General features: G+C 35.1%; 1 protein-coding gene across 2 annotated transcripts in view; it reads left to right on the forward strand.

Annotated features, from left to right (window-relative positions):
* The window catches only part of LOC105488016 (POF1B actin binding protein), a 111,524-nt gene that overhangs the window by 74,920 nt on the left and 23,621 nt on the right, over window positions 1-12,983 (forward strand). For both annotated transcript variants that reach the window (XM_011751666.2, XM_011751665.2), the window contains exons 10-15: window positions 805-897; window positions 1,740-1,853; window positions 2,684-2,836; window positions 3,201-3,320; window positions 4,627-4,755; window positions 5,606-5,688. In XM_011751666.2, coding sequence (XP_011749968.2) covers window positions 805-897; window positions 1,740-1,853; window positions 2,684-2,836; window positions 3,201-3,320; window positions 4,627-4,755; window positions 5,606-5,688 — 692 coding nt within the window. The remainder of the gene's footprint in view (window positions 1-804; window positions 898-1,739; window positions 1,854-2,683; window positions 2,837-3,200; window positions 3,321-4,626; window positions 4,756-5,605; window positions 5,689-12,983) is intronic.

Consider the following 12,983-nt stretch of genomic DNA (forward strand, 5'->3'; position numbering starts at 1 on the left):
TTAATGAAATAAGAATAATCTAGTAAAAGAGTGTCCTCTCTCTTTAAAATTTGAGATAAGCCAGGTGCAGTGGCTCACACCTGTAATCCCAGCACTTTAGGAGGCCAAGGCTGGTGGATCACTTGAGGTCAGTAGTTTGAGACCAGCCTGGCCAACACAGTGAAACCCGTTCTCTACTCAAAATACAAAAATTCACCGAGTGTTTTGGTGTGTACCTGTAGTCCCAGCTACTTGGGAAGCTGAGGTGGAAGAATTACTTGAACTCAAGGGGCAGAGATTGCAGTCGACTGAGATCATGCCACTACACTCCAGCCTAGGTGACAAAGTGAGACTCTGGTTAAAAAAAAAAAAAAAAATTGAGATAGCTCTATGCTTTAAAGTTAAACTTAATTATAATTATATTCTTCTCCCCTCAGGCAAAATTCAAGCAGTTGGCAATACACTTAGGGAGATTCATTTTATTATTTGATGATTGACTGTCTCATCTCTTCTAATCTTTTAAATAAAGAATAATGTAAAAATTAAATTTTGTTGCTAGGATTCTACTTTGTGACAAAGATGATACTTTATCATGGAAAAAATAATAAATATTTGTTATAAATACATTGCTATCTTCAGGAATATTATTTGGATTACTTACACACACTATTGACAAAATGCCTTGTATCACTATTCTAATTTGCCATATCAAAGTAAAATTATTAATAAGTTTGCTAGTAGGAACAAAAGAAAAGATAACTTTCACATATATTGCCTATTTTCAAATGTTAAGAAAACTAAACCATGAATCCTTTCTTCCTGCAGATGAGGGGTATGTCTGATAAGTCACTCCGACTAGTGCTGTCCACATTTAGCAACATACGGGAGGAGCTTGGACATCTTCAAAATGACTTGACAGTAAGATTTATTTTGATTTTTTCCAAAGCCTTTCTAGTTCCTAGCTTCCTAATACAGAAATAAAGATGTCCAGTATACATTTTTAAAATTTAATATAGCACAATATTATGCTTACTCCAACAAAGCTAAATTATTTTCTTCAAACGGTTAATTGGCATTGAGAGAGGAGAAAAGAGGTATCCAAAATGTAAATGAAAGAATGCTGGATGTGCACTTATCATTTAGTTTACCACTAAGGCAATTTAATGCTTAAAGCCAGAGAGTCGTCTTCAGAATTAAAATAATCTGACTCATTGAAGGTAAATCCCCCGTTTTTCATAATTATAAAGCATATTCCGAATTTCCATTCAAATATAACTTGAAAACATTTTTCTCTAAAAAATTAATTTTTCCTATTTTCTATTTTAGTGGTGCTCTTGGTGCCATCCGCTAGGTACATTCAGAATGCTTTCCACACATTGAATAATGCCTTGAGGACTTTGGAGTAGTTTTGTTGTTTCTAGGTTATGATGAACATATTTAGACTCTAATTTAAAAATTTACCACTTGCTGGGATTAACAAGAACTCTTTGTAGATTGAAGGAAAACATTAAAATATTTCAGAAGGCTTTGCTTCATTTCATGTACAGTTAGTCCATCAAAATGTCTCTTTCAGTGAAGGTTTTTGAAGTTTCAATCACTTCCTATCCCATATTTTCTTAACTTTTAAGAATTCTGCTTTATTAAGCAAGTACAAATGAAACAAGTACTTATTTAAATCTTCCAAGGTAAACAAGTCTTTGTATTATGTGACTGTTAAGTTTCTGTAATTCTGAATCATAATAAATAATTTATGCTTCTAGTCACTGGAAAATGACAAGATGAGACTTGAGAAAGATTTATCATTCAAAGAAACCCAAATAAAAGAGTATGAAGAACTCTTGGCATCAGTGAGAGCAAATAATCACCAGCAGAAGGTAAATTGATGTTTTTGTTGATGTTAATCTAGATTGATAGCTTTTCATATGCACAATTACTGGCACACTGGAGTTATGAGATATAATCAAGACAGAATGAAAATATGATGGAAAAATTTGTTCATATGAGAATTGAGTGGCTTCGGGTATTTCCAATGGCTGAAAGCCCTCTCAGAAAAACAGATAATCTTATCTATTTGAGATATAAAGCACATATGGGACACAATTATTTGTCTTGTTGGGTGACCAGAATTGTATAAATACTAAAAATTTAGGTTCATGCATTTATTTAATCTACTAACATGTCAATGAAAAAAAGCTGTTGTAGACCTTAACACATGTTTGTGCAATAAATAAATGACTGAAAAAACCCTAGATGAGTTCTCTGGATGTCTGAGCAGAGAGAATTCCTAGGAAATTGTAAGTAGTCTCTAAGGATTACCCTCTTCCTGACATTTACTCCTATGGCTGTCCCAAATTCTTGCTCAGTTACTAGTTGTCACATAAATAATCAGGCATATAGTTGTTTTTGTGCCTACTAGAAAGCAGGGTAGTATTGTCACAGAGTAGCAAGAGTCTGATTGTTAAATTGAGACATTATAAATTCATCTACTCATGATTCCCTGTCACACAAAATAGGCAAGTGAGACTAGAGGCACCACTATAATATCTTACATGGCTGACTTACAAGTACCATCTAAGACCAAGAGTATAAGAAAACTGGGCATAGGAAAATATTTACTTGATTCAATTGAATGAATCAATAAAAAGAACACTCCCTCACCAAAAACAAAATGCATCTATCTTATGTACTTGTGTCTTCTTTACAGCAAGGACTTCAAGACTCAAGTTCAAAATGCCAGGCACTGGAAGAAAACAATCTCTCTCTTCGACATACACTATCAGACATGGAATACAGACTAAAAGAACTGGAATATTGTAAACGTAATTTAGAGCAAGAGAATCAAAACCTTAGAATGCAGGTATTAAAACTTCCTTTTAAATATACAGTATTACCTTAGTTACATCATTGTAATCCTAGCATTGGCAATAGTAAATATATATATATAAAATATATATATAAATATATATATAAAATATATATATTAATCTATATATAAAAATATATATATTAATCTTGAGAAAATATATGGACTGTTTTCCCTCACATACTGTTAGATCTTAATGACTGACATTTGAACTTTATAATGCAGTTCCGGAAAATCACTTTCATTATTTCAATGTCTTACTTAATCATGTGGTTTTCATATAATAATAATCCTTGTAACGTAACACATATTTTCTTCAAAACAATCCAATTACAGATAGTTATTTTGCCTTCTGTAGGTTTCTGAGACTTGCACAGGCCCAATGCTGCAGGCTAAAATGGATGAGATTGGCAACCATTACACGGAGATGGTAAAAAACTTGAGAATGGAGAAAGACAGAGAGATCTGCAGGCTGAGGGTATGTTGATCCTACACTGCATAAATACACAGGTCAGCACAAACTTTCTAGCAAGATAATGATGGATTCAAGTTTAAAGCTACAAGAAAAAAATAGCCGAAGGTAGAGTTTTAGAAATATGTCATGTATCCTTTTTTTTTTAAATACACATTACTGTGTCTAAAATATAACTGTTAAATTATTTTCTAATTTAGTTTAATCTCTTCCAGGAAAGTGAAATAAGACATTCATTTCAGTGTTTTGGTTTTTATTAATTTATTGTTTGGGATAAGTGGATAACTCTTTATGATCTTGCCTAAAGCATGCTTGTGTAGACAAAAGCAATATTTGAGATTACTCAACAGAGCCACAGTTAGATTTGTAAAAATTCTCACTTAATTTCGAGGGATGGTAAATAGCAAGGACTTTGTCAAGCATGAGGAGGAAAACAGCGTTAAGTTTTATGTACCTATAGTTGACATCAAAATTAAGGTGATATTTTTAAGTATATATTACCTTATCTTGTAATTCTAGGTTGAATTTACTTAATTTAACCCTTATTTTACTGATTCCTAAATGTAGTAAAATATAGTTAAATGTTTTCATAAACAAAATAATCACAAATTTGTCTCTCCAAACATCACTGTGTAATTTTTACCAAAAATCAAAATGAAACAAAATATAATTTGTTATAAAAACCTACCAATACTTCTAGCAGATTTCCTCCACTGATTTCTTTTCCATCCCAACATTACTAATAGCACTTCTACCTAAGCTATACACATATGAGGTAAAGAGGGAAATGGACAATATTTGTAGTCAGAAGATCTGTCTTGGAGTTGCAGCTATGTTACTGCCTGACTGTGTCATTTAACCTCTCTGGTTTTGTAAATGAAGATTGTAATAATGCTTATTTCACAGGACTGCTGTGAGAACTGAGATAATTCATGGAGGAGGAATATTTTGTGAACTGAAAATCAGAATATAATAGTAGTTATTGGTATTGCAATTTCCTGAATTATCATTTCAAGGACTCTAAAATGCCTGTTTTCTTAGCTTTACTTTAAATCTTGTGACCTAAGACTGTTACATAGATAATGTTTAGTCCTACATAGCAAAGACATCTTAAAAAAAGGAGAAATTTGTAATTGGCATTTCATTTCATATTACATATTCATGAAATTCTGTGAAAGTTTATGACTATTGGTGTTTTACTTTCATTTCATAACTAACTGTGCGAGTTTGTGTCACTTAACCTCCCTGGAACTCAGTTACATATTTTCTATATAAATATTATACTAATACTTATTTCTTTTTAAATCCTTAGTCCCAATTAACCCAGTACCATAAAGATGTTTCAAAGAGGGATGGAAGTTGTAGTGACTTCCAATTTAAGCTTCATGAACTGACAAGCTTGCTGGAAGAGAAGGATTCCCTTATAAAGCGTCAGTCAGAGGTATAAAAGGAAGGGGTGGGGATGGAGAAAAGTAATACAACTTAGTACTGTAGTACTGTAGGATAAATACTTCCCGTGGACTAGAAAAGGACACATATCCAGGAGTCACTTTATTTCATGAAATAAAATGTAGGTGCAAGTGAGGAAGTAGAATATACATATTTCAGGAGAAATAATTCAAATGAAAGTTAGAATTGAAGCAAAAAATAAATGCTGTTGTACATTTAATATTTTTAAGACATTGATTTTATATTTCATTAGCAGTGAAATTCCCAGTAGACTGTGACCTCCTTACTACATTATGAGCTGCTTCATTAAAGCATGTGTTATATTCCTCCTTGTATCTGTAGCATGTAGTCCACGACCTGGCATTCAATAGGTACTGAAGGAATTATCAAAAATTATAGGTAATATTGTATCTGTTATGGAGCAAATGGTGCTGGTAGTAACATTCATTGATAATATCTTGTTAGAAACTATATCTGCTTATATATTAAAGTTTCAGTACTTTTCTTCTATGGATATACTTTTCAGGCTTTTCAGAGCAACAACTTTCACATCCTCATCTTGAGAACCACGCCCATTCAATCTCAAGTTATCTTCCAAATTTAGATATCCTGTATCAGTTGCAGGTTCCTGCACAGGCATATAATATAACTTATTAGGTACTCTGAAGCAACACTAGGTGATATTCAACAAGTGGGATTAGAACATTATTACCTCAAGGCTAAAAAGGAGTAAAAGGGAGGGAGTATAATCATTGTTAGTAACCCTTCTAAATGATTAAATGTATTTATTATCTCATGTTTCCACTTTCCGTCAAATGATTATATTATCTTTTATCTGTAAGGAACTCTCAAAGTTGCGGCAAGAAATATATTCCTCTCATAACCAACCCTCCACTGGTGGAAGGACTACTATTACCACTAAAAAGTAATGTATTTTGAAATGAAATTTGAATATAAAAATTATGATCATATAATTCATGTTATTTCATGTTTAATTGATACATACATGCTAGACAGAGTTTGGTGTTTTCTGCTGGCCAATTAGTCTACTGAAGAATGAATATTCACAAAAAGACATCACTATTTCAGTCAAAAAAAATCCTGAAGCACATCTTTCCTGAATTTACAATATATTAATTACCCTGGAAGTGAAAAACAAATAATTGTTTTTTTAACCAACCGCATTAGTTAGGACTCTCTCTGTTTCATGTAACAAAAGACCCAACATAAACTGGGACTTTTTAAAGTAACTTAACTGGGATTACTTGATATCCAGACCGATTTGTGTGTTCAAAATATGCCCTTATACATCTTTCTTTTCTTCCTTTTCTTTTCTTCTTTTTTCTTCTCTTTTCTTCTTCTTCTTTTTTTTTTTTTTTTGTTTGAGACGAGTCTTGCTCTGTCGCCCAGGCTGGAGGCTGGAGTGCAGTGATGCGAACTCTGCTCACTGCAAGCTCCGCCTCCCGGGTTCACGCCGTTTGTTTTCCTGCCTCAGCCAGTAGCTGGGACTAAAGGGGCCCGCCATCACGACGGGCTAATTTTTTTTTTTTTTGTATTTTTTAGTAGAAACGGGGTTTCACCGTGTTAGCCAGGATGGTCTCCATTTCCTGACCTCAAATGATCCGCCCGCCTCGACCTTCCAAAGTGCTGGAATTACAGGCGTGAGCCACCGCGCTCGGCCTAAATCTGTCTGTCTTTATATCTTGGCTCTGCTCTTTCCTGTGTAGATATCTTCCTCAGGTAAGGTCTACCCTCATGGTAGCAATATGACCACAAATTACATTGCAGCCTTTTAGCAAAACCAAATATAAAGTAATTATGAATACCTTCAGCAGAAGTCTATTTTGGATATTTCATATAAATGAAATAATACAATATGTAGTCTTTTGTGTCTGGATTTTTCATTTTGCATAATCTTTGCAGAATGCAACCATGATTTAGCATGAGTCAAGACTTCATTCCTTTTTTTTGCTAAATAATATCCAATTGTATGGATATACATTTTATTTATTGATTAATCAACTGGACATTTGGGTTGTTTTCAATTTTTGGCTATTGTGAATAATGCTGCTAACATCTGTGTACAAGTGTGTAAGGTACATGTATTCATTTCTTTTGAGGATACACGTAGGAGTGGAATTGATACGTCACATGGTAACTCTAGGCTTAAGGAATTGCCATACTGTTTTCCAAAGCAAAAGCACCATCATACATTTCTAGTAGTGTATGAGGGTTCCACTTTCTCCCCGTCCTCACTGCCATTTGTTATTGTTCATCTCTTGGATTATGGCCATCCTAGGTGGTGGAAAGTGGTATCCATTTGGAGTTTTGATTTGTATTTCCCTAATAACTAATATTGTTTAGCAGTTTTTATGTGCTTATTGGCCATTTATACATCTTATTTGAAGAAATGTCCATTCAAATTTTTTTTCCCATCTAAGTGGGTTGTCTTTTTATAGTTGAATTGCAAGAGATTTTCACATGTTCTCATACAAGTCCCTTATCAGGGACAAGATTTGCAAATGTTTTCATCAATTCCATGGGTTGTCTTTTCATTATCTTGAGAGTATAATATGCAGCGTAAGTATTTAATATAGAAAAAAATCTAATTCATCTATATTTTTTCTTGCTTGTATTATATAAAAAAACTATTGGTATTATATAAAAGAAACTATTGACAAACCTAAGGTCATAAGGTTTTATACTCATATGTATTTTGTCTTGTATTAATACAAACTCTCTTCTGGTTACTAATTGTATGAAATATCTTTTTCTGTCCTTTCCTTTTTTACATATTTGTGTATTTGAATCTAAATTGTGACTCTTGTAAACCACACATAGTTGTATCTTTTTATACATTCTGCCAATCTCTGCTTTTAGTTGGAATATTTCATGCACTTACATTTAATGTAATTTATAAGTTAGGATTTACATTAGCTATTTTGCTATTTGTTTCTATGTCTTACATGTTTTTTGTTCTTCTGTTCCTCCATTCCTGTCTTCTTCTGTGTAAAATATTTTCTACAGTAACATTTTATTACTTTTAGTTACTTTTACTGCATTTTCCGAGTTTTTCCCCTTAGGTTTACTCCAGACATTTAATTAATATTTACCTGTATAGTTACCTTTACTGGTGATCTTTATTTCTTCATAGGGATTTGGGATGCTGTATAGAGTCCTTAAATTCCAGCCTGAAGGACTCCTTTAGTATTTCTTGTAGGACTTCCTTAGGTATTTCTTGTAGAACAGGTTTTGTAGTGACAAATTCTTTGAGTTTTTGCTTGTATGGGAAAATATTGCTTTTCCTTCATTTTTGAAGAATAGTTTTGCTGGATAAAATAATTCTCAGGTGACAGTGTTTTTTGTTGTTGTTGTTGTTACTTTGAATATGTCATCCCATTGCCTTCTGGCCTCTATAATTTCTGATGAGAAATCAGTTGATAATTTTTAATTGAGGATCCCTCTGACATGTTTCTTTTTTACAGCTTTCAAGATTATTTTTTTCTATGGCCCTTGACAATTTGATTATTATGTGTCAAGGTTTGGATCTCTCTCTTTTTTTTTTTTTCTTTTCCACTATTTGGCATTTGTTGAGCTTCTTTGATGTGCAGGTTGATATTTTTAATCAAATTTGGGAAGTTTTCAGACATTTCTTCAGCTATTATTCCTGCCACTTTCCTCCCTCTCCTTGTGGAGAGGGAGGAAACTCACAGTTATCTGAGGCCCTGTTTATTTTTCTTCATTCTTTTTTCTTTCTGTTCCTCAGACTAGATAAACTCAATGAACCTTCTTCACAATTTGTTGATTCTTTCTTCCATTTGTTCACATCAGCTGCTGAGAAATTTTTAAATCTAGTTATCTTTTTTACCTCAGAATTACTGTAGTTTCTCTTAAAATTAATTTTCTATAATGTTCTTTATTCCGTAAGGCACAACTCTAATCCTTTCCTTTAGTTCTTTAGGCATGGTTTCTTTAGTTCTTTGAACATACTTAAAATAGCCAATTTAAAGACTATGTAAATGCAACATCTGGCTTCTTAATGGACTGTTTCAAGTTATTTTTTCCATGATAGGCAATATTTTCTTGTTTCTTTGTATGTCTTATAATTTTTTACTGAAAATTTATTTATTTTCAACAAATAAAATATTATTTGTTGAAAATAATATAATGTGGTAACTCTGGAAATTAGACACTCCCTCCTGCCAAGGTGTTCGTTGATGATATTGTTTACTATTGATGTTATTATCTTTTGCTTAGTGGCTTTTCTGATTTAATTCTGTAAAGTCTGTATTCTTTTCGTATGTGGTCACTGAAGTCTCTGCTCATTTATCTTAGTGGTCAGTTAACATTTAAACAGAGGTTTCGTTACAAACATGAAACTAGTAAGTCTCCTAGTTTTCACTGAAAGTCTCTTTGTCTGTGTTTGGACACCTCTTCAATGTTCTGGTAGGCAATTTATAGCTCGTCTTTAGCCCCCATTTCCTGCTTACACAGAGTTTTAAAATTAGCCAGTAGTGAGGGCTCAGGGTTTTCTCAGGCCTTTCCTTCACATGCGTACAACCTTGGGCATGTACAAAGCCCTACACGTGCTTGTGGCTTTCTAGATTCCCGGGAACATATAACAACTTTTCAAAGCCCACTATGGACAATTTATTCCTCAGTTTTTCCTTTTATCATTTTTGGTCAATTTCTTGTCTGCCTGAACTATTATAGCCACCTCAGGTAGTTGTGATATTCAACAATTTCCGCACATTATTTTTGACAAATGTTCCCAGGAAAAAGAATTTTCAAATTGGTTGAGCTACAAGTCAAGTTTTAAAAGACATCCTTGCAAGTGGAGTTTTCCACAGAATCAACAGACAAATCAAACGACGACAATTATAATAATGACAATGTGGCTTTGAAGGAGCTCTAACCTTGTTTTGTCTTGTAGTGGCTGCCAGGCTTCTGGGTTTTACCAAGATTGTTTTAAAATTCTATTGCATAGTTGGAGAGACAGAGATGAGAATAGGACAATTTCAGATGTCACAAAGCTTGTTTATTTAACCAAGATTTAACTGTTTTTTCCTAAATAAATGCTCTCTGGAGACTGTAAAACTTTATTAATTTTGAGAGTTCTGATAAAGTTAGTTTTGATTTTTATTGGCCAGATTTCCTTTTTCTTTTATGGCATAGAGCATTTCTGGAGGTTGTTATACATTTTCACTGACATCGTCTTCCATTACTTCCTTAAGCACGGTTTTTTTCAGTTCTTTGTATTCTCACTATGTTGCCCAGGCTGGCCTCAAATTCCCGGTCTCAAGCAGTCATCCTATGATGGCCTCGCAAAGTGTTGGGGTTACAGGCATGAGCCACTAAGCCCAGCCCTAAAAACATATTTATTATAGCTTCTTTGAAGTCTTTGTCTTCTAACTACACCATCTGGTCCTCTTTAAAAGTAGTTTCTGGAGGGAGGAACAAGATGGCCAAGTATACACATCCAGGAAGCACTTCTCTCACCACAAGAGACCAAAATATCCAATAAACAAACCAGTAAATTCTCCACTATCTGTTTGTACTTTAAAAAGATCTTTGGAGAGAAAACACGGAGAGAAAACACTGAGATTTGATAGGTAACACAGATGCTAAGGCTGAATAGGGAGAAAGCTGGGAAAACTGCATTGGTGTGCCAAGCACCAGGATTAGTTCCTGGTCCTAAACACCTTCTAAGGAATGGGTGAGTTAAGTGACAGCAGGGCAACCCACTCTCACCATGGACCTCTGGCATCCTAGCTACAAGAGATCCCATGACTCTTGCAGTCATTTCAATTGTCAGGAGGATCTGCCCAAAGAATAGACAAAGACAGAGCTCTAGCCTGCATGGACCCCAGGGGGTTTTACATGTGGAGCAGCTACAACAAAATGTGGCCATAGGTGCCCATTCCCCCAGGGTTGTCTGGACACATCTGTTCTGCATGTCTTTCTGTCCACAATCCCTCCAAAGTTTTTGCCTGGCTGATTCTGCAAGTGTGTTCACGCAGCACAGCCTCCACTGCTTGGTCTGACTGTCTTGCCAGTGGCCCTGCTGGAGTGCTTTCCCCACAGCCTGGGAACACTTCAGCTCTTCCAGCACAACAGGCGCCTGATCCCAAGGAGGCAGAGGACAAAGCCACAGGCATGGTTCCAATGCCCCAAGGTTGTAGCACACAGCTCAGGAGTTCTGAGTTGAGATTTTTGCCAGAACTCAACCTGGGGAGGAACCCCCAATCTCAATACACTGAGTGTGAGGTGTGAGTTCATAGGCCAGTGCAGAAGCAGGGCACACATCCGTCTGCAGGGCCTGTCCAGGAAGAGTGAGGCCTGTCTGCTAGACACAGTCTCTGCCTGAGAGAGCCCCATGGCCAAGAACATCTAACAAATGAAATGTGGATGCAGTGCCAGTGATCAAGGGGGGCTACCCTGAGGCCTGGGAATGGACCTGGCTAGGGGGTCATCTCTCTCCCCCGGTCCCCACAGAGTACCATTGCAAATGTGCAGAAATATAAAAAAGCCACAGAGCAGAGTAAGACTCTCTGCCAACCATTACTCTTAACTGCCATCTACTGCATTACTGCCCAAATTACAACACCAAAAGTATTCTGCCAATACACATTGCCTGTGAAACCCAAGGTAAGAATCTAGCCACAAATAAAGATCCCATACAGAGCCTTGGCACCCTGGAAGCACCTAGAAACAAAGCTAATTAACTATACTCAACTTGCACCACAGTTAAACCGTAAAGGGAAATAAAGAATATCAAAACAAAAAGCCTCATAGAAATTACAGCAAATCCAAAACACAAAGGAGCACGTGCCTGCTCAGATGAGAAAGAATCAGTGCTAGAACTCTGGCAATTAAAAAAGTCAGAGTTTCCCTTTATCTTCAAACAAGGCAACTTCTCTGCAGTGGTTCTTAACCAGATTGAAATGACTTAAAGCCATAAAGTTCAGAATCTGGATGACAAAGAAACTGATCAAGATTCAGGTAACAGGTGAAACCCAATCCAGGATATACAGTGAAAATCTCCAAAAGTTGAAAGAAGACAAAATAGCCACTTTAAGAAAGAACCAAATGAAATTTCTGGAATTGAAAAAAATTACTACAAAAATTACCTGATATATTTTGAAGCATTAACAACAGAATAGACCAAGCCAAGGAAAGAATCTTGGAGCTTGAAGACAGAATCTTATAATCAACTTAGACAAAAATAAAGAAAAAAACATTTAAATTATGACAAAACCTCTGACAAATATGGGATTATGTAACGAGACTAACCTAAAACTAATTGATATTCCTGACAGGAGAGAGAAGAAATAACTTGGAAAACATATTTGAGGATATGGTCCATGAAACTTTCCTCAATCTCATTAGAGAGGTTGACATGCAAATTCAAGAAATACAGAGAACCTCTGTGAGATATTATACAAGACAAACATCCCCAAGACACATAGTCATCAGATTCATGAAGGTCAGTGTGAAAGAAAAAATTATTAAAGGCTACAGGAGAGAAGGCCCTAGTCATTTACAAAGGAAACTCCATCAGGCTAGAAGAAGACCTCTCATCAGAAAACTTACAAGCCCGAAGAGATTGTGGTTCTATATTCAGCAATCTTAAAGAAAAGAAATTCCAACCAAGAATTTCATATCCCACCAAACTATGCTTCATAAGCGAAGGAGAAATAAACTTCCAAAATAAGCAAACACTAAGGGAATTTATTATCACTAAACCAGCTATACAAGAGGTTCTTAGGGAAATGATAAACATGGAAATGAAAGAATTATATCTTCTACCATGAAAACACACTTAAGCACATATCCCTCCCACAGACACTATGAAGCAACTACACAACCAAAGCTACACAACAAACAGCTAACAACAAGATGACATGTTCAAAATCTTACATATCAATACTAACCTGGAATGTAAAAAAGTCAAAATGCCCCACTTAAAAGCCATAGAGTAGCAAGTTCAATAAAAAGACAAGACCCAACTGTCTGCTGTCTTCAAGAGACCCATCTCCCAGGCAGTGACACTCACAGACTCAAAGTAAAGGGATAGAGAAAGATCTATCATGCAAATGGAAAACAAAAAAGAGCAGGGGTTATTATTCTTATATCATATAAAATGAGTTTAAACTCACAACAATCAAGAAAGACAAAGAAGGGCATTACATAATGATAATGGGTTCAATTCAACAAGAA

Source organism: Macaca nemestrina, chromosome X (genome assembly GCF_043159975.1).
Source record: "Macaca nemestrina isolate mMacNem1 chromosome X, mMacNem.hap1, whole genome shotgun sequence".
Classification (NCBI taxonomy): Eukaryota; Metazoa; Chordata; class Mammalia; order Primates; family Cercopithecidae; genus Macaca; species Macaca nemestrina.